The 21,454-nt window shown below is 33.8% G+C and overlaps 11 protein-coding genes across 11 annotated transcripts; 5 read left to right on the top strand and 6 right to left on the bottom strand.

The window, feature by feature from the left end:
- Window positions 1–241: 241 nt before the first annotated feature.
- On the top strand, window positions 242–1,432 carry DFA_00871 (methyltransferase type 12 domain-containing protein; the record flags this gene model as incomplete). Its single annotated transcript, XM_004358795.1, has 2 exons — window positions 242–425; window positions 504–1,432. 2 exons carry the CDS (start codon window positions 242–244, stop codon window positions 1,430–1,432), a joined length of 1,113 nt encoding a protein of 370 aa, XP_004358852.1.
- A 122-nt stretch (window positions 1,433–1,554) lies between these two features.
- Window positions 1,555–4,397, bottom strand: DFA_00870 (putative arginine deiminase; the record flags this gene model as incomplete). Its single annotated transcript, XM_004358794.1, has 4 exons — window positions 1,555–3,532; window positions 3,614–3,867; window positions 3,954–4,121; window positions 4,221–4,397. 4 exons carry the CDS (start codon window positions 4,395–4,397, stop codon window positions 1,555–1,557), a joined length of 2,577 nt encoding a protein of 858 aa, XP_004358851.1.
- Window positions 4,398–4,820: 423 nt separating this feature from the next.
- DFA_00869 (uncharacterized protein) lies at window positions 4,821–7,194 on the bottom strand (the record flags this gene model as incomplete). Its single annotated transcript, XM_004358793.1, has 2 exons — window positions 4,821–6,618; window positions 7,172–7,194. 2 exons carry the CDS (start codon window positions 7,192–7,194, stop codon window positions 4,821–4,823), a joined length of 1,821 nt encoding a protein of 606 aa, XP_004358850.1.
- Window positions 7,195–7,663: 469 nt separating this feature from the next.
- Window positions 7,664–7,985, bottom strand: DFA_00868 (uncharacterized protein; the record flags this gene model as incomplete). The annotated part of the gene is made up of 2 exons (XM_004358792.1): window positions 7,664–7,775; window positions 7,855–7,985. 2 exons carry the CDS (start codon window positions 7,983–7,985, stop codon window positions 7,664–7,666), a joined length of 243 nt encoding a protein of 80 aa, XP_004358849.1.
- A 1,707-nt stretch (window positions 7,986–9,692) lies between these two features.
- On the top strand, window positions 9,693–11,371 carry dolpp1 (dolichyldiphosphatase 1; the record flags this gene model as incomplete). The annotated part of the gene is made up of 5 exons (XM_004358791.1): window positions 9,693–9,715; window positions 10,151–10,179; window positions 10,434–10,739; window positions 10,844–11,024; window positions 11,119–11,371. The coding sequence occupies 5 exons, from the start codon at window positions 9,693–9,695 to the stop codon at window positions 11,369–11,371; spliced, it is 792 nt and encodes a 263-aa protein (XP_004358848.1).
- A 112-nt stretch (window positions 11,372–11,483) lies between these two features.
- On the bottom strand, window positions 11,484–12,943 carry DFA_00866 (CoA-transferase family III protein; the record flags this gene model as incomplete). Its single annotated transcript, XM_004358790.1, has 3 exons — window positions 11,484–12,421; window positions 12,493–12,601; window positions 12,683–12,943. 3 exons carry the CDS (start codon window positions 12,941–12,943, stop codon window positions 11,484–11,486), a joined length of 1,308 nt encoding a protein of 435 aa, XP_004358847.1.
- Window positions 12,944–13,651: 708 nt separating this feature from the next.
- tat (tyrosine transaminase) lies at window positions 13,652–15,394 on the top strand (the record flags this gene model as incomplete). Its single annotated transcript, XM_004358789.1, has 5 exons — window positions 13,652–13,882; window positions 14,140–14,367; window positions 14,455–14,583; window positions 14,663–15,097; window positions 15,185–15,394. The coding sequence occupies 5 exons, from the start codon at window positions 13,652–13,654 to the stop codon at window positions 15,392–15,394; spliced, it is 1,233 nt and encodes a 410-aa protein (XP_004358846.1).
- A 255-nt stretch (window positions 15,395–15,649) lies between these two features.
- DFA_00864 (uncharacterized protein) lies at window positions 15,650–16,882 on the top strand (the record flags this gene model as incomplete). Its single annotated transcript, XM_004358788.1, has 1 exon — window positions 15,650–16,882. One exon carries the CDS (start codon window positions 15,650–15,652, stop codon window positions 16,880–16,882), a length of 1,233 nt encoding a protein of 410 aa, XP_004358845.1.
- A 185-nt stretch (window positions 16,883–17,067) lies between these two features.
- ucpA (uncharacterized protein) lies at window positions 17,068–18,234 on the top strand (the record flags this gene model as incomplete). Its single annotated transcript, XM_004358787.1, has 3 exons — window positions 17,068–17,206; window positions 17,306–18,009; window positions 18,091–18,234. 3 exons carry the CDS (start codon window positions 17,068–17,070, stop codon window positions 18,232–18,234), a joined length of 987 nt encoding a protein of 328 aa, XP_004358844.1.
- Window positions 18,235–18,320: 86 nt separating this feature from the next.
- DFA_00862 (uncharacterized protein) lies at window positions 18,321–19,566 on the bottom strand (the record flags this gene model as incomplete). The annotated part of the gene is made up of 3 exons (XM_004358786.1): window positions 18,321–18,890; window positions 18,951–19,339; window positions 19,395–19,566. 3 exons carry the CDS (start codon window positions 19,564–19,566, stop codon window positions 18,321–18,323), a joined length of 1,131 nt encoding a protein of 376 aa, XP_004358843.1.
- Window positions 19,567–19,842: 276 nt separating this feature from the next.
- On the bottom strand, window positions 19,843–21,021 carry DFA_00861 (uncharacterized protein; the record flags this gene model as incomplete). The annotated part of the gene is made up of 2 exons (XM_004358785.1): window positions 19,843–20,490; window positions 20,563–21,021. 2 exons carry the CDS (start codon window positions 21,019–21,021, stop codon window positions 19,843–19,845), a joined length of 1,107 nt encoding a protein of 368 aa, XP_004358842.1.
- Window positions 21,022–21,454: the final 433 nt, after the last annotated feature.

The raw sequence follows: 21,454 nt of genomic DNA, 5'->3' as shown, positions 1-21,454 counted from the left end.
CTACTACTCTGCTCTATTTAAAAGATGTGTCTATATGATAAATAATTGATAGATAATGAAATGAATGAATGATTTGAACAAGAGGTTAGCTTTTAAGGAAGGTTATTTTTATTTTTTTTGGGATCAGCGCAATTTAGAGGAACGACGGGATGGGTTCAAACACCGAACGATTTGCATTACCACTCGTTTGTTAACAACAATATTTGTTTGTTGTAACTAAATAATATTATAGTAGGGAATAATGAGTAATAATAGTAATGCATTAAATAGATTAAAAGCAATCGCTCAACAACAAGCCAATAAATCATCACATTTATATGGTGACTCTATCGTCAAAAGAGAGTCTCTTCAATCAAATGACTCTAAATTAATAACACAATCATTAAACAAATTAATCGATTGGATTAATAATAATAGTAATACAAGTATGTAGTAGAGTAAATAGTATAGTTTAGTTTACAATCACAATTTACTTACCTTTCTTTTCTTTTCTTTTCTTTTAGAGAGCGCATTAAAAGATTTAGATTCAAGAGGTATTTATCCATCTATGTTTCAATTATTTAATCATTATGATTTGGAGATTGTTAGATTGGTGGTGAGAGCAATCAAGATTGTAGCGTTAAAGGATGCTGCAACCAATGAGATTCTCAGATCGTTGGACGGTGTACATTTGTTGGAACAGTTGTTGGAGCAGTATTACGATGCCGAGATTCTCAACGATGCAGCTACTGCCATTGAGTGTCTGCGTAGATGTGCACCATACTCGGTGAGAGGTGTCGGATTTGGAAAGTACTCTGAACAAACTGGAACCTTTCAATGGTACTTGGAATTCTATCAATTACACTTTGACGATGTAGGTGTCGCCTGGAGAGTATGGGATGGGGGTATTGGATTGGCCAAGTGGGTGTTGGACAACCCATCGATCTTTGAAGGCAAGGATGTATTGGAACTTGGTAGTGGTGTTGGTGTATGTGGTATTGCAGCCGGTCTCATTAGCAAGAATGTATTGGTCACCGATTACACTGACAAAATCATTCAAGCACTCCAAGACAATGTAAAGAGAAACATGAGATTGACATCTCAACTCAAGAATGTAACTGTACAAGCTTTGGATTGGGTCAACGATGATGTACCCTCTCCATTTGGCTATGAAGTCATTATTGGCAGTGAAGTCATATACGATGTTAAATTGGTCGAAGCGCTAGCCAATGTTATCTACCTATCACTCACTCCCAATGGAACATTCTACACTACTTGCGCCACTGTCAGAGAAGGTATTCCAGAGTTTATCAAAGCCATGCAAGACAGAGATTTTAACGTAGAACAAACAAATTTCCCAAGTCATTATATCCCCGATACAAAATTTGATGTTTATTTCTTTAAATGTACTAAAAAGAATACTCTACTTAAACTTCAACAACAAAAAGAATAAATAAATAATATCTTGTAAATAATAATAATAATAATAATAATATTTCCATATTTTATAAATAATTAATTGCCTTTTTTTTTGTCGTTTATTTCTATTCCATTCTATTCCTTTTCCTTTTCCTTTTAGAATAAACCACCCAACATATAAGTAATACCTTTACCACCATTTTCTTCAAAAACAGACATATTAATATTAATGATTTTGTCAACGGTTGATTCCAATTCTTCGATTTGAGTATCTGAAAGATTGGAAAGTGAACCTTCAGTCATGAGAAGAGTGGTTTTGGTGTGATCAGTGTTGGATACTTCTGAAAGCATGGTGCAGTGTTTGGACATTTGAGAGGCATTGACGAGGATGACTCGCTTGCCACTGTTGATCAAATGGTCATAGATAGTTTGTGCCTCGTCAACGTCGAATGCTTCCTTGCACAAGACGGCAAACTTGTGACCAATAAAAACAGATTGTGAAAGAGAGGTGTTGGTCTTGACATTGACCTTGACGAGCTTATAGTCGAGTGACATGGCCCACAAATCGGCTACACTCTCGTTGGAGGCCTTTTCACCAGACAAGTTGACAAAGGCTACCTTGTTGACACGATCCAAAACAAGGTTGGGGAATTCCAAATGCTTTGAGAGACTGTTGGCAGTGGCTGTTGCAGCAGCTGCTGCTGCAGAGGTGGCGTTGGTGGTATGATTGTTTGAATTGCCACCTTGTTGAGGAGAGGTTGGGGTGGATGGAGCAATCTCTGGATAAGTTGATCCGCTATAATAATATCCATTCTCGCCGAGGGTTGGGATAGTGGCGAGGATATCGGCAATGGTGGTTTCACGAGCTGTGATTTGACCTTGTTCGCAGGCAGTGAGATCAATGACACGTGTGTAGTGGGAGAGTCCATGTTCGATAATCTCGCGACGGCGCTGGCGCTGCTTTTCGATGGTTGAGAGGGGGTAGAGGACGAGTGTGTCGTGCTTGGCACCAAGCTCGGCTGCTGAATGTGTCGAGAACCATTGACCGACAAACACGGCAGATGGGGTCTTTTGGTAGGGTTCATGACAAAAGAGGTGGACCTCGACACCCTGTGAACGGAGGTGTTGGTGGAGTAGGGCGTACTCTTCAAGTACACGTTGTCTAGTCTCACGCACGACACTGGCGTTGATAAGGTCGCTACCAATCTTTGCATTGACAAAGTAGGTTGGTGCAACCATCAACACGCGATTGGCTGTTTGCACGGGGACAATATTGGATGTGTATTTGTAAGGTTGGCTGACATGGTGGACTGCAGCCTCGGGGTTGGGAAGTTGTTGGGTACCGTGCAAGTTTGGTGTATGGGCAACCGACAAGGGTGGGGAGATAAAAGTTTGTGGTGTGCGACGACTGACCACTTGCGAGCAACAGTGCACCGACCCATACATCTTGGTGACGGTTCTAAAATCGACATAGAGGAGCTTGACCGTCGATTTAAGGGCACGTGCAATCGTCTTGGCGGTCGCCTGATCGACCACAATGAATTTACCCTTACCAATGTTGAGTCCGTTGCAGCCATAGTCCTTTTGATTCTGGTCGGTGGCAAAGACCAACTCGTAGCCATTCTCCCGAAGATAGCGCGAGTATTCAATGTCGTGGCGCGACAATGTGTAGACACCAGTGTGTGGGTCGCGTGTGTACTCGTCGACCAAACGACGAATGGGTGATTGCTCACCACAAATATCTTCCAAAATCAACATGACACGTTCGTTGATGATATTGCACACTGTATCGAGATGCATACGTTGTTGATTGAGATCAAAGTAGTCTTTGACCACTGCGACACGTGTAGTACCCAATAAATCATTACGCATAAGATAGTCGACAGCGTGGAAATTACTACGCAATCCAACACCAATAAAACAAAGTCCACGTCCACTTGGATAGAAATCACCACCCTCCAACTTGCCAGGTGCGGGAATCTCACCCAACACTGGCAGATCGAGTAACTTGAAACAAAGTTTCATCAACTCTACCTCTGGTGATCTAATTGGTGAACTTAAACTTGCCATAACTATTCCCTTTGCTGTTGTAATTTGTTGATCTCTTTGGAATACTAAATTTACTAATGGGTGGCTAAAAAAACAAAACAAACAAATAAAATAATTAATATATATGTGTATATATATCTTTGTATACTTTGTATTTGTAACATACAATGAATATTCAGTAGCAAGTAATTCAGTATCTCTTTCAGATTTACGAAGTTTAATAGTTGGACGAGTGAGAATAACCTCTACCAATTGTTCTACACTCATTGAATCGATACAACTCTTTTTATATTCATCTGACAATAATTCCTTGTCTTTGAGTCCCAATTCATCCAATCTTTGTTCAGCTGCCAATTCATATTTCATACATTTGAATGCAAAATCCTCCAATAATACTCTTTTGGCAATATCTCCAGTTCCCTGGGAAAAATAAATAAATCAAATCAGAAACTATACTCTCTAACTATTCTATTTTTAACTATCATTCTACTATATATTCTACTTACAGAAGTTAAGATATCTCTAACAGTCTTTACAATACATCCTTCCTTTTCAAGTAAACGACGGAATTGTTGATGTTCATCTTGAGCTTTTGAAAGATCTAATGGTTCTTCATAGAGTGATCCATTTGGATGAATTGATCCCATCCATTGTGCCAATGATGGTTCATTTAACTAAACAAACCAAACAAACAAACAAATTACAAACAATATATGATTAGTGATCAGATCAGTTATTATATAATATTGTCTGTTGTGTCAATCAATACATACAATAACAATAGCAGCTTCATCATTTTCATGAATTTGAGAGAAACTGTAACTTGAATTGTTAATCTCTGTATCCTTTTGATCGAGGTGATATAGTTGGCCGTTATTATGATTGATACTATAGTTTACACTATTCGATAGATGCACTGGTGATTGATGTATATTACTATTGAAATTCATCTCTCTTTCTCTCTTTCTATTTATATTTATTTATATATTTGATAATGATGATGATGATGATGTGGGACTGATCAGTTAGTTAGAGTATCTGTTTTTTTTAATATCACAGCAGCACTGCAAAAGTATAAAAAAAATTAAATTAATTTAAGTGTGTATCGAGCGAAGTTGAGTTGGAACGAGTAAAATCCCTTCACTCAGAAAACTCCATCTTTCTTTCCTTCATTTTTTGTGTAGAGACTACAAACTCGAAAAAACCATTTCCAACTACAAAGATGACGACTTGAGCTTAAAAAGAGAGATGTAGAGATATATGTTTTTTTAAATTAATATTTATAAATATTTATATAGATACATTTAATTTAATATATTTGTTTACACTATTATTATTATTATGATATTATTGACTATTATTATTTGTTTCAATTAATTATTGTAATGGTACTCGTAACCGTAATGGAAGCATTCGTCACCTTGACAATCATCGTTGTCATTGTCGACTACTTGGACAGTATCACATTGAATGTCGATAGAGACACATCCTTGGGACTGGTCACAGTAGGTGTTCTTGCACTTGTCGGTAGATGGAGCACAGATGACTGGTGAGACGGTACACTTGTTGTTGATGCAACGATCGATATTGCACTTGTTGTTGCTGTTGCATTGAGAGTCATCGGTACAACAACCTTGGATAGGAGTGTAACAACATCCGGTAGATGGGTTACAAGAGTCGACTGTGCAGACATTGTTGTCATTACAAGTGACTGGAGAGGAGACACATCCCTTGGTCTTGTCACAGTAGGAGTTCTTGCACTTGTCAGAGGCATCACGTTGGATGGGAGTGTAACAACATCCAGTTGAATTGTTGCAAGAGTCTGTAGTGCAAAAGTCACCGTCGTCACAAGTGACTGCGTTGGTGATACATCCTCTGGTCTTGTCACAGTACGAGTTGACACACTTGTTGTTGGAGGTATCACAGACGACTGGAGTGTAGACACAACCTTTGGTCTTATCACAATACGAGTTCTTGCACTTGTCAGAAGTGTCACAGATGACTGGAGACGATACACACTTGTTGTTCATACAACGACCTGTGTTACATTGGTCACTGGCGCATTGAGAATTGTCGGTACAACAACCTGGAATCATGGTATGAGTGCAACCAGTTGAATTGTTGCAAGAGTCGATTGTACACACGTTATTGTCATCACAATTGATTGGAGTAGAGACACATCCCTTGGCAGCATCACAGTACGAGTTGACACACTTGTTGGAAGAGTCTGCGCAGACGACTGGAGTGTAGACACAACCCTTGGTCTTGTCACAATACGAATACTTGCACTTGTCAGAGGTGTCGCAGACGACTGGAGACGATACACACTTGTTGTTCATACAACTGTCGATATTGCATTCGTTGTCGCTATCGCATTGAGCATTGTTGGTACAACATCCTTGGATGTTGGTGTGAGTGCAGCCGGTAGCGCTGTCACATGCATCTAGAGTACAGACATTGTTGTCATCACATGAGACTGGGGTGGAGACACATCCCTTGGTCTTGTCACAGTAGGAGTTCTTGCACTTGTCAGACGAGTCACATTGGATTGGAGTGTAACAGCATCCGGTAGAATTGTTGCACGAGTCAATGGTACAATAGTCACCATCATCACATTTGATTGGAGTGGATACACATCCCTTGGTAGCATCACAGTACGAGTTGACACACTTGTTGTTGGAAGAGTCACATACAACTGGAGTGGAGACACATCCTTTGGACTTATCACAAAACGAGTTCTTGCATTTGTCAGACGAGTCACAAACGACTGGAGACAACGAGCACTTGTTGTTGATACAACGACCTGTGTTACATTGGTCACCAGAATTGGAACATTGAGAATTGTCGGTACAACAACCTGGAATCATGGTATGACAACATCCAGTTGAATTGTTACAAGAGTCGACTGTACACACATTGTTGTCGTCGCAATTGATTGGATTGGATACACATCCCTTGACAGCATCACAATACGAGTTGACACACTTGTTGACAGTGTCACAGACGACAGGTGATGGAGAACACTTGTTACTAATGCAACGACTAGTAGAGCATTTGTTGGTATTAATGTTGGAAGCACAATCAAGATGGGATTTACAACATGAATCATCTGATTCTGAACAAACTGTAATCTTGCAAGTAATACATCCGTCCAATTGGTCGGTATTAGAACTAAAAAAAAAAAAAAAAAAAAAAAAAGGAGAGAAAAGAAAAGAGGAACAAAGTTTGGGTAAGTAACAAATAATAATTATTATTATTTATATATATATTGAAATGATATACCTTTAACTAAAACAGACAGTAATAATAATAAGGTAATAATTTTAAAATACATGATTGATTGTGTGAACAATTACGAAAAGAGATAGTTGATTATTTGTTAAATGTACGTATATATATAGATAATATTAAATATTAATATTTGATGATTATTTGGACTGCCAAAAGGATGAATTTATAGTTGGTTCAACAATCATTTCATAGATAAAATCCTTAGAAAAATCCAGAAAACTATTTTACCACTCAAGAGTGCTATCCACATTAGGTATAGTCTTTTAATTAATCATTCATATTCCACCCCACCACCACCACCATTCATCATCACTACTACTAAACTTGATTGTGAACCAATCATATGAAGCAATAACAATCAATAAAAATATTACTACTAAAAGAGGATCCCAAACCCTTTCTACTCAAATAGAGTTGTCAATGCATACGAAACCTTGGATCAGATGATTTAAACATTAAAAAGTTCTAAAGTCATACATAGGAATTAAATTTAAATTAAAATATAGAGTGTTGTAAACATATCATAAAAACCATCATCTTTTAAAAAGGATTTAAAAAGAAAGACTTTTTATAATCTTTTTAAAGAATGATTTATCTAGATATGTACAAAGGGGTTTTTTATTTATTTAATTTGATTCATTATTATATAATAAAATTAAATAATATTGTTTGGAATGATTGAGTCGATTTTGATTTGATTTAAACCAAAAAAAAATGGGAAAAAAATAAACTATTCTATTCTATAAAGTTGGATGAGATGGTATCGGTTCTTTTTCTATGGTTTACAATGGATGGATGGATGTTCGGTCTTATAGACAGAGAGTGAGAGAATGGAGTATGGTTACAATAAATGTGGTCTATGATGGGAATAGTTTAAAATGGAAAGGGTGGGGACTACAACTCGATCAAAAGGTATCCAATTGAATTAGGATGGTGATGGGTTGAATGAGGGATCACCCTGACCGACACCAACTTCCTCAATCAATCTTTCTTCAATTCTATGAGTATTGAAACATTCTTGATGGACTGCTACCAATCTAAATAAATAAAAGAGAAATAAATTAAATTAATATCAAAATTATATAAATTGTTGAGATAATCTTTTATAATATTTACCTTTGATTTTTCTCACTAAGAGGATGACGAGTAGTCATGAAACCAGAGGCATTCTTTGGGATTTGGTTGAGGGCTGAAACTCTGGAAGAGGATCTAAAGACACTTAATAAACTGTTGCTAACGCTATTCATGTTGTTTAATTAAAGGTTGTATTTTAAAGGGTTGGGTATAGGAAAATCTTTGTGGGTTGGTTGGGATATTGATACTTTTTTCTGAAGCCAGTTGTTAATTAAACAATTATATATTTTTAATATATATGTCAAAAAACAAACTATATTTATATTTGACGGATACGGAGAGAAGAGAGAAGAGAAAAAGAAGAGGAATATTAGAATTATTAAATTATATGTTGTTATCATATGTTGTTGCAATGAACACAATGTCGTCTCTTAAAACACAATAGATAATATTTCAGGTTGGAACAGATGGTGAAATTGAAAATACAATTTTAAATCAACACCATCCCTCACCGTCCATGGTATCCATCCATCCACATACAAATATTAATATTTTAAGAATTATTATTATTGAGTTATTATTTTATACATACAAATGAGGGGGTTTAGAAAAAAAAAAAAAAGAGGAAGGATTTGAGTAGAAGTTTTAGTATTACTAACTAGTTATTATTTGTACAAAGCTTAATGTTGTGATTTATAAAATAAAATACCAAATAGAGGATGTGTATTTAAAGCTTTGGGGATCAAAAAAGAAAATAATATATTTTAATTATTTTTTTTTGTGATTTATTTATATTTTTGTTTTTTTTTGTAGTCATTGTAGTGTGGTGAGATGGATGAGGTGCATTGAAGTGTAGTAAAACACTTCTCTCCTCATTAATGTTGTTATCATTATGATAACCGTGGTACGATTCAACAATCATTCAACCCTCCCCCTCTCTCTGTCTGTCTTGTTTTGCCTCTCATACCCCCTTGTCTACGCCTGCTCAGTTGTTTTGTTAATGTGGTTGTGAATCAAGTCAAAAAAACACACAAACACTAATATTGATTTTTTGTTTTTCTCTATAAACTCTTCCAAAGATTATTATGATAATGAGTGATCTAAACCGAGTACAAGGTGTCGCGATTAGATTTGATACGCACTGTCAGTTCTATTCAAGATCTTGCAGATAAAGATAGAAATAATTAAAAGCGGTCAAAAAATGCGCAGTTGTTTTTTTGTTTTTTTTGGTCACTTCGTTACAACGAATTCAGATGAGACAAAGTAGTAGGTTAAGGTCAGGCAGTAGGAGGGTGACGACGAAGCAGGCGCGACCCTGTACGGAATCATTTTTTTTTCTAATTTTGGATCGATGAACAGTTAAGTTGAGTTGAGTTGTTGTTATTTTAACAAGGTGAAAGATGGTATCATCTCTTTCCAAAGCTTTTTCAATGACCAGGATAGGTGTAAGAGGAGAAGAGAAGTAGGAAGGGGGATGCCCCCCCTTCTGATTCTTTATCGTATTTCCAGTTGATCAATCCCCACACATCCTTGGAATTTAAAGGCATCCAAGCATATCTTGCCAAGGTGAGGAGAGTGAGGAGTGATCAAAGTAGATATTATTACCTAGGTGAGAGAAAGAGAGAGAATATTATTAAATCTTTCACAAGATGCATGATTATAATAATAATCGATCCAAAAATATCAATTACCACAATATTTATCATCTCGGCAAAACTTTGAGCTTCACTGAATGGTATAATGACCAATGAAAAAAAAGGGAGGGAGAAAAAAAAAAAGATAATATATCCAAAGATTATCTGAATAATTATAAATATATGTAATATATCAATACAAACAAATAATAAACAATTATAATAATAATAAACCATTATTAAAAAATGAGTTGTTACAAATTACTCAAGTAAAAAATAATAAAATAAATAAAAAATAAATAAATTTTACCAAAAGCAACCACATTTACACCCACCTACATGAATGGTTTGGTTTACTTCCTCATATTCCAACGCGATATTTCGTTTCAAAAGATCTTTTTGATTAAACTCTCATTAATCATACTCATTATTAATCATACTTTAAAGTGATCTTCACCTCTATTGGATTAGGAAAAAACAAAATATATTATAAAAATGACAGTGTTACTCTTCGAGACTATATAGTTAAATCCAGTGACAAATGAAATGTTTTGTTTCTTCTCCATTCACCAAAGAAATTCAAAGATTGAAAAATACAAAGAAGAATAAATAATAATAACAAATGAATGGACATCTACTACAACTACTCTTTACATTTTGATATATTATTTTAGAATCTTTTAATTTATCAATTTCATCTTTAGTGTGACCCTATTGTTGACATATTTCAATGGTATGTTGACCAAGTGTTGGAGGTGGAGTATTTTGTTTATCATCTGTATGTAAACCCTTTGAGTCTGATCATCGATAGTGGCACCACTACTTTGTTCCACAATATGATAGGTCATGATGGGTTTGATTTATTATTTACTTGGACAAAATTAATAATAAAATAATCACATTATATATTTATACTTTGTACTTGGACAAAAATTTGAAAAGAATGAACTTCCCAATCAAATCACTCTCATAAGATTTTTATCAAAGGATCATCATTCATTCATTCATCACAGATAGAGATAGAGAGGAGAATGACAGCACAGGTAGAAGATATACATACAGCATTAACATTTACAGATCTTACAACGGTTCATTATCTACATACTGATCCTTATGGATTGGTAAATGCCTATATTACATTGATACCGATTGCTATTGCCGTCGGTGCAATCACCCTATTCATCTTTAGAAGAGATCTAAGAACTGCTGCTGTATTTGCTGGTCTAGTGTTTAGTGAATCTGTCAATTATGTTTTAAAAAAGACAATCAAAGAAAATAGACCTGATGCCTATGGTATGTGAAATAACAATTGATCTGATCACATCAATCAATCAATCAATGAATCAATCAATACGATCGATGGTACTAAATACTCTCATTTCTATTCTACTCTCTAGATGGATTAATCAAAGGTAAACATAGTTATGGAATGCCATCAAGTCACTCTCAATTTATGTTCTTCTTTTCAACTCTTGTAACTCTATTCATCATCAAGAATAGAATTAATTTTAAACATTCAACTTCATTGTTGACCATTCCATTCCTTTATACTGTTTCTGCAATGGTTGCATATTCAAGGTAATAATAATAATAATCAATTAATTAATCATCATTTAAATATTAATACTACTTTACACCAATGACCAACCACCTTACTTCTTTTTCTATTTAGATATCATTTATATTATCATACATTAAAACAAGTATTATTTGGATCATTGGTTGGTATTTCATTGGGACCTATTTGGTATTTTGTGATTGAGTTTATTTTGGTACCATATATCTTCCCAATTGTCATTAACAACCCAATTGGTAGATACTTTTATTTGCGTGATACTTCATCTATTCACAATCTCATGGAATTCGAGTACACCAATGCTACCAAAGAAATTCAAAGATTGAAAAATACAAAAAAGAATAAATAGTAATAACAAATGAATGGACAACTACTACAACTACTATTACAAAAAAGGAATATGGTTTTTATTACAAGTATCGATGGATAATGGATTGATGGATGGGTATATATATATGCATCTAAAAGATAATTTTAGAATCTTTTAATTTATCAATTTCATCTTTAGTGTAACCCAATTGTTGACATATTTCAATGGTATGTTGACCAAGTGTTGGAGGTGGAGTATTTTGTTTATCATCTGTATGTAAATTAGTTTCACTAAAATGAATTGGTGATCCAACTGTACGTAGTGTATCAAGATTATAATATTTTCCATCATTTGTAACAATCTTTTCTTTTTCTTGTTTCTCGACGTTATTGTTTCCTCCTTCTCCTTCTTCTTCTTTTTTGAGAGGAATATCCCAAACTAAACCTCTTGATACTATTTGAGGATGTGAATAAACTTGTGATAATTTGTTGACTGGTGAACAAGGAACATTAGCCTTGCCAAGTGAAACGACTAATTGGTCGGTGGTCCAGAGCTGACTCTTTTCGGTGATAAGGTGTAATAGTTGTGGTCTATTGGCAACACGATCAGAGTTGGAAAGGAATAGAGGTGATTCAAAAGAGACACTGGGTTCCAAACCAAGTGTCAAACAAAGTGATTTGAATTGGGAGTCATTGCCAACTGCCAGAACAATAAACCCATCACTTGTCTTGACAGAGTCGTATGGAGATATACTTGGATGTGAATTACCAATACGTTTTGGATCGTTTCCAGTTACGAGATGACTCGATGCTATATTTGCCAAAAATGCAGCTTGTACTTCCAACAAACTGATATCAATGTGTTGACCACGACCAGTTTGATTGCGATGATGCAGTGCTGCTTGAATCGCCACATTTGCATACATACCAGTCATCAAATCAACCACTGCCACACCAACCTTGTACGGTTGATCCTCTGACCCCGTAATACTCATCAATCCACCCATCGCCTGTATCGCAAAATCATACCCAGGTAAATCTTTTAATGGTCCAGTCAATCCAAATCCTGTAATTGAACAATATACAATCTCTAAAAATAAAGTATATTATTAATACTATACTCATCTTTTCACTCTTTCTTTCTGTCTATTATTAACATACTTGGATTAATATGAGACAATGATTGATAATCCAGGTTATACTTTTTCAATGATCCACTTTTAAAATTCTCAATGACAACATCACATTCTTTTGCTAAATTATGAATGACCTAATAAATAATAGTAATGTAAAAGAGGTAAGTATTATTAGATTAAAGTATTGTACAAATATATGTGTAAATATGTAATACCTTTTGACCTTGATCTTTTGAGATATCGATAGCAATTGATCTCTTATTTCTATTTGTACAGGCAAAGTAGGCAGTTTGAATGTTTCCATTGGGATCCTTATAGAAGGGAGGTCCCCATTGTCTAGTGTCATCGCCATGGGGATGTTCTATTTTAATGACATCGGCACCCAAATCACCCAATGTTTGTGTACACCATGGACCTGCCAACACTCTACTCATATCAAGTATTTTAAATCCATTCAATGGTTTAATTATATTCATTTTACTAGTAGTACAAAACGATCTATATTGATTACAAATACTGCTGCTGCTGCTGCTGCTGCTGCTGCTGGTGTATGACGACGATAAAGAAGATGATAACCATTGAAGTTGACGTTGTTGTTGTTGAACTATTATACTTTTAAATAATTGCATCTCTTCTTCTTCTTCTTCTTCTTCTTCTTCTTCTTCTTCCTCTTCTTCTATCCTATCCTATCCTCCTTCTCCTTTATATATTACTTTAAAACAAACAAACAAACAAACAAACAAATAAACAAATAAATAAATGACAAAAATAAATTAAGATAATATCTTTCTTGTTCGTTCATTCACAACATCATATTCACTCGTTTTTAAAGATATTTACACACCAATATTTAATATAATAGATATAAAAGTAGTGCGGTGTGTATATCTTGTCTTGCTTTTACCAGTGATACTGTTAACTTGTTGTTGTTTGCGGTGTCGTACGACAATCCGATTATCCCCAAACCAACAATATTGAAAAAGAATGACGATTTTAATTAAATTTTATTCGGCAAAATAATGTGTAAATCAGAAGTAAATTTCGATTATTATGGTTGCATGCATTTTTACCTCACTCACACCAACTTTATTATCATTCTTTTTTTTATAATACACATACTTAGATATAAACATATACAAAGATATATATATATATATACAAATAAGAAAAGTTTAAAGTAAAAAATGATGTCAGGATGGAATATTCAAGCATCAGTAGCAGCCAAATCGACTACAAATCCAATCAGAGCTATTGTTGATACGGGAAAGTATAAACCAAACCCTGAAAAGGCTCTTATTCCCCTTTCTATTGGTGACCCATGTGTATTTGGTAATCTCTCGGTTACACAATACGTTAATCAACAATTAGTTAATAGTATCAACTCTGACAAGTATAATGGTTATCCTCCTTCTATTGTAAGTTCACAACACGCTTATCATCAATCAATCAAAACTTCTTGTCGCGACAAGCAATTACGTTGTCTCATCAAGTCACTTGCGTGTGCAACGAGTGATCGTTCGTGTACTCGACAAGAGATAGATAGAAAAAAAAACGACAAAAAAAGATAAAATTTATTGTTGAATCAAAGAAAGATCTAGATCAATTCAGATTGCTCATATATAACAAGCAGTTTGACAGACATTAACCAAAATTTTGTTTATATTCTTTTTAGGGATATCCATCAGCAAGAGCAGCAGTTGCTAAATTTGTTCAAACCCCATCATCCCCATTATCAGCAGACGACATTATTCTTGCATCAGGTGCATCTGGAGCAATTGAAATTGCTTTGACTGCTCTTTTAAATCAAGGTGACAATGTTTTGGTTCCACAACCTGGTTTCTCTCTCTATGAATGTATTTGCAAGAGTAAAGGTTTTGACCTTAAACATTATAATCTAATTGTATGTATATATATATTTATATAAATTATCCAAACCTTTTTTTTTTTTTGATAGATATATTAATCATTATAATTATTTATATTTTAGCCAAGTAGATCATGGGAAATTGATATTGATCATTTAAGATCATTAATTGATACCAAAACCAAAGCCATTTTAATTAATAATCCATCAAATCCATGTGGTAGTGTTTATTCAAAGGAACATTTACAACAAGTAAGATAGATGATAGATAGATAGAAAGAGGATAGGAGAAGAGAATGATATATTAATATATTATTTAATTATTTTATAGATATTACAAGTCGCAGAAGAATATCATTTACCAATTATTTCAGATGAAATTTATGCTGGTATGACTTGGGGAGGAGCAGAATTTATTCCAATTGCAAGTTTGACTACTGTAGTACCAGTACTTTCGATTGGTGGTATTGCAAAGAGATTTTTAGTTCCAGGATGGAGAGTTGGTTGGATTGCCATTCACGATAGAAACAATGTATTTGATCAAATTAGAAAGGCAATCGTTTCACTTTCTCAACTCATTTTGGGTCCAAATTCATTGATTCAATCCGTGTTGCCAGAGATTTTAAATACCGAAAACCCAGAAATCGCCCGTTTCTTTAATGAAACCAATCAAACTCTTGAAAAACATTCTCGTCTAACAGTTGAATCACTCTCTAAAATTGATGGTCTTAACCCAATTAGTTCAAGTGGTACAATGTATCAAATGGTAAAAAGAAAATAGAGAAAAAGAAAAAGACAATGAAAGTAGAAGAAAGAATCAAATTATATTTACAATTATTATTTTTTAAATTAGATTGGATTTGATACAAGTAAATTTAATGGAATTGAAGATGATGTAGTATTTATGGGTAAACTATTAGAAGAAGAGAGTGTATTTGTTTTACCAGGAACAGTATTTGGAATGAAAAACTATTTCCGTATTGTATTTTGTGCTCCAAATGAAAAGTTGCAAGAAGCCTATACAAGAATCGAATCTTTCTGTAATCGTCATAGAAAGAATTAAAATCATTTAATATAAATAATAATAATAGAAGTAATATTTAAATATATAAAATACTAATTAATTAATTATAATATATATATACAACCTTTTTTTTTTGATTTGTTTGTTTTTTATTTTGTTTTGAGAATTGCATTCTATTTACAATTTCACACCTCTCTATCTTGTAGTTGTGGTTATAAAATCATTGTGATGTTCATCATTCATTCCATTCATTCATTCATTATGTAATCATACAAAGAATAGAAAAGAAAAAAGATGAATAGATTCTTACAATTAGTAAGAGTAAAGTATCCAATTATTCAAGCACCAATGTTGGGTGTAACAACACCCGAGATGGTAGCTGCAGCTGTCAAGTCTGGGTCATTGGGTTCATTGCCTTTAGGTGGTGTATCACCAACAGATTCATTAAAGTTGATTCAACAAACAAAGCAATTGATTAATCAAAATAATAATAATAATGAACATCAACAACCTCAACCATTCGCAGTCAATCTATTCACCTATACACCTTCAAAATATGAATCAATTGATCCCCATAGAATCGATCAAATGAAGAATCATATTATTACAAATACTATAAAGATTGAAAAGAAGGAAATTAAAACAACAGAACAACTAATCAATAATAATACAAAATATTATGTTGGAGAAGATCTTGTTGATGTTATTATAGATCAAGGTATCAAGATTGTTAGTTTTACATTTGGTGTATTATCTCTACAATCGATCAAGAGACTTCGGGATGATGGATGTGTATTGATTGGTACTGCCACTTCGGTTCAAGAAGCACTCTATTTGGAGAGATATGGAGGTGTAGATATCATTTGTGCGCAGGGGTATGAGGCTGGAGGACATCGTGGTTCATTTCTATCAGTTTCTAATCCAAACAATATTATTCAAGGTGGAGACTTTGAATACAAGGATTTACCAAAGGTTGGATTAATGTCACTCCTTGCACAAATAGTAGATAATGTGTCACCTGATATTCCAGTGATTGCCGCTGGTGGTTTGGTTGATGGTCGGTCATGTTCTGCTGCATTTACCTTGGGTGCGTCGGCTGTTCAACTAGGTACAGTATTATTAACATCCAAAGAATCGAGTGCACAATACAAATCGAGTATCATCAAGTGTCACCACAAAGAGACTACTACCTCGTTGACAAGATCATTTTCGGGAAGATATGCACGTGGCATTCCAAATAGATTTATGGAGGAAATGGATAAACCATCGTCCCCCTCTCCTCTTCCCTACCCATTCCAACTTAAACTAGTGTCATCTATCCGATCACTTGCCGCCGACAAGACAACCGACAATACCGATTATATTTCACAATGGGCTGGTCAAAACATGTCTAAATGTGGAACGAATAATAATCATTCAACCTATGATATATTAACAAATATCATTACCGATTTAAATCTAAATAATAATAATAATAATAATTCCAAACAAACAACAACAAAAGATTCGAATAACCTTGTATATTAAATAAAATAAAGATATATTAATTTAAAAATCAATTTTGTGTGCAAAAAGAGACGAAAGGAGTAGGGAAGTTTCCCATTTCACACACGATTGTGTTTCAATTTCATTTCATTTTCAAACTACAATTTCATTTAAAGAGAGATAGCAGCTCAATATAACTATATATTGTTTATTTTTATAAATAAGCAATGTCTGTAACACCAACAACAACAACAACACAATCAATCAATGATGTTATACAACAACAACAACCTACATCACCAACAAAGTTCAAGTTGTTTTCAGGATTTGCATCTGGTAGTTTAGCATCAATTACTGCAACAACTTGTATGTAATCTATATAGATTATTTGTATATACAAACTGTAACTACAGAGTTGTTATTTACACTGTTCATTTTACTTTACTTTTACTTTTACTTTTAAAGTTACAAATCCAATTGAATTAGTAAAGACAAGATTACAGTTACAAGGAGAATTACAAGTATCAGCTAGAATTTATAATGGTATAGGAGATGCATTTTTTAAAATATGGAAAACAGAAGGATTGATTGGATTTCAAAGAGGATTGTTCCCAGCCTATTTGTCACAAGGAACACTCAATGGATGTCGGCTGGGATCATATGATATAATCAAAAAGTTTGTTGGTATTACCGATGAGAGAACGGCTACTTTTTGGCAAAATTTGGCGGCTGGTGCTGCTGCCGGTGCCTTTGGAGCATCGATGGGATCACCATTTGATTTGGTCAAGGTCAGAATGCAAGCTGCTAGAATGTTCCCAAACGACCCACAATTTAAAGATTACAACTCTACCTCGAATGCATTTAAAAGTATCATTCGAAATGAAGGTTATAGAGGTTTGGTTCGTGGTATGGCAACCTCTGCGCAGAGAACCGCAGTCGGTTCATCCATCCAGCTCAGCACCTACTTTGAATCAAAGCGTATGGTCATGAGTACTGGACTCTTCACCAAAGACGGCATCGACGCACAATTCATGGCATCGTTAATTGCAGGTCTCTTTGTAACAATAGGAATGAATCCATTCGATGTAGCACGTACTAGACTTTATTACCAAGGTAAAGGTAATACCCATGGTGAAAAATATAAAAGTTTAGTTGATTGTATTTATAAAGTATGAAAGGAAAAACAAAAAAAAAGATATATAATAACGTTAATTAATATTTCTTTTCTTTTCTTTTCTTTTATTTTTTAGACTGTAAAATATGAAGGATTTTTCGCATTGTATAAGGGATTCCTTGCACATTATTTAAGATTGGCACCACATACATGTCTGACATTGGTATTTTGGGAACAATTTAAAGATATGTTTGACAAGGTTGAAAAGAAATATATATAAATTCAATCAATGTTGGAAATATTAAAGACAATGATAGAGATAGAGAGAGAAAACCCTTCTTTATTTTATTTTATTTTTAATTATATTTAGTAGAGATAGGGAAGATTCCATTCTTGTTGATCAGAATCGCAAGATGAAACTTTAATGTCATGTGTGTTGGCATGGGTGATACAGTAACCACTATATTGACTCTTTAATCGATATCCATCTATTTTCCATTTCTGATTGGTACCATCATGACATGGATAAGCAATAACAGATGCATTCTGAGCAAGACTACCTCCACCAATATCCAAACAATAATCATTGTTGGATCTAATACTTCCATCGGCAGACATTACCCATTGTTGTTGGATATTGGATGTACAACTTGTTACCAATACTTGACCATCATTTGTCATCCCCAAACAAGTATCTGATTTTTTTGGATAACCTGCATGTGGAGTTATAATCGATCGGACAGAATTACCAGTACCCAACAAATGTTTAACTATATTATCCAATCCGATAATGGTAACTGCTACATTTTGACAATTTGGATTGTAATCTGTACTTGAAAATACTCCCATATGTTGTGACCCATTTGAATATCCTCTTGGTAAATCAAAACTTGCAGATGAATATGGTTGATTTTCACAATTTGCATTTTCTCCATTCTATAGAAATCAAATTAGATATAAGAACTTATTCTTCTTCTTTCAAATCGTAATACATACATCAAAATAACCAACCATTGCCAACATGTTTTCAGTTGATATAAAATTGGATGTAGATTTAATTGAACCCAATTGATATGTTTTGTTTTCATTTATATCAATGACTGATGCATTCAATAGATTGTTGGGGGATTGTGATATTGTAAATTTGTAAGGGTGTCCAACTTGCCAATTCCATTCAACTACACAATGATGTCCCTTTTCTCCCTCGCCACCATTAAAAGTACTACATTTAGTGTTTGATGAATTTGAAAAGCTATCTATTGCATCCCAAACTGAAAAGATAAATTGTCTTGTCGTCCCTCCATTTGATCGAATGCCAATATGTCCTGATGACGATCCACCAAACAAATCAAATTGAAAAGACCAAAAAATATTTGAATAAAATCCTAAATATAATATTTATTAGTATCAAAAGTAAAAGGGATTATAAATGAATATTACCTGGGTCTGTATTAATAGTAATTTGAAATTCTACTGATGATAACTTCTTATTTAATACTGTTGGAAATTTAAAAAAAGAATAAGAATAAGGTGTTTTAATTTGAAAGTCTCCATTACAAATTAAAATATTAGCTAATACGATTGTTATTATTATAAATGTTGTTGACTTCATTCTATCGAAGATTTTATACTAACATTCAAAAAAGAAAATGAGCACTCATTCATCATGATCCCCACCATCTAACAATGGTTATAGAAGAAAAGAATGATTTTTTTTTTTGACTGTTCATTTATTTTTTTATAATGGTGGTACAGTCGTGAGTCATGATATTAAGGGAAAACTGGTAGGTTCCATTCTTGACCTTTTTCCAAATCACAAGATTAACCAGTTAGAGGCATTATTTTATTATTACATTTTTTTATTTTTTTCTTGATTGTCAAGATGAAATTATGGTGAAGATGGTAGATTCCATTCTTGACCTTCTGTCATATTACATGGTAGAACAGTGAGTCCTTGATCCTTTTTCAAATAGGTTAAACAAAATCCACTTGCACTTTTAATTTTCTTTCCAAGGACAGACCATAATTGATTGTGCTGAGCATGGCACGGATATGAAATGACTGGTGCTGCAGATGAAGAATCACCTCCCTTGATATCAAAACAAAAGTTTTCTCTCATTCGAATAGTGCCGTCCATACTGACAACCCATTGTTGAGATGTTTGGCTTGGTTTACAATTGGATACAATGAGACTTGACTCTTCTGGCTTACCACTTGCAGTGTCGATACATAAATCACCAAACGTCTTGAAAGGTGTGATGTGATCACGAACCGAATTACCAATTGACAAACGATGGGTAATTTGATTACCAACTGTGGTAATAGTATTTGATGTACAATTCTTTGATGATTTAGTGTATGATAGAATTGCTTCATAGTTTACACCTTTAGCAGTACCCTTTGGTAACATAAAACTAGCCGATGAGAATGGTTGATTAAAACAATTACTATAATTTTGATTCCATTCATAATATTCTACCCATGATTGAAGATCTGATGTAATTCCAGTTGCATTTGTTTTAATAGATCCTATATTCTAAAAATAAAAAATATAAATAAATAATTAATATCTTTGAATGAATAAATTAATTTTTTTTTTTAAACATACATAAGTAACATTATCAGTTAAATCAACAACAGTTCCAGTAACCCAACCATTAGAAACTGATAGACGGAATGAAAAGGTATGACCCCATTGCCAATTCTCTTGTAAACTACATGAATGACCAATACCCTTTTCAGAAAAGGTTCCACATCTTGCATTTGGGTTGGTAGTGGTACTATTGAAACCATCCCATATTGAAAATTGGAAACGTCTCTTTTGGCCTCCATTTGATTGCATACCAATATAACCAACCGAGCCTTTAGATTGATAGAATTGGTTACTCCAAAATGTCTTGTGGAAGAATCCTGGGTCAGTATGAACGGTTACTTGAAATTCAACAGTTTCCAATGGAGTTGTGGTAGGAAAATGATAATATGAATAGGTTCCTGGAGTAATACCAAGACCACATGATAACAAAACCATAAAGGTTGTAGCAAAAAATAATGTAATTAAAATCTTCATTTTATGTTTATGATTTGATTTATTATGTTGTTGTTGAAATGAATAAACATATAAATACCTATCTATTCTGATCGCATGATTGATCTTGCTCAGTTGTGCACAACCATTGTGATGATTTACTTTTTTTTGTAATAATTGATTTTGTAATATCCATGGTATTTCGGGATTGATGTTCTACTCTTTTCATCATCATCATCATCATTGTCTAATATATAAGGTGAACAATGTTGGAAACAACAAACTTGGATGGTGTGGGATGAACAATTGCATTTAAAAAACACAAGTAAATAAAATGATTTACACAATAGTGTTAAAAAAATTATCGAATCCTCTAAAATACTTTAACCAAAACACAATATTTGAATATTTTATTTATTCTAAAAATAAATGCACCTATTCTATTGATATAAATATTAACTATATGGATGTATGT

This window comes from Cavenderia fasciculata (assembly GCF_000203815.1).
Source record: "Cavenderia fasciculata unplaced genomic scaffold Scf_Dfasci-F-a-25c12.r2-5, whole genome shotgun sequence".
Taxonomy (NCBI): domain Eukaryota; phylum Evosea; class Eumycetozoa; order Acytosteliales; family Cavenderiaceae; genus Cavenderia; species Cavenderia fasciculata.
The sequence above is the reverse complement of the archived record's forward strand: the minus strand, read 5'-3'. Positions and strand labels throughout refer to the sequence as shown.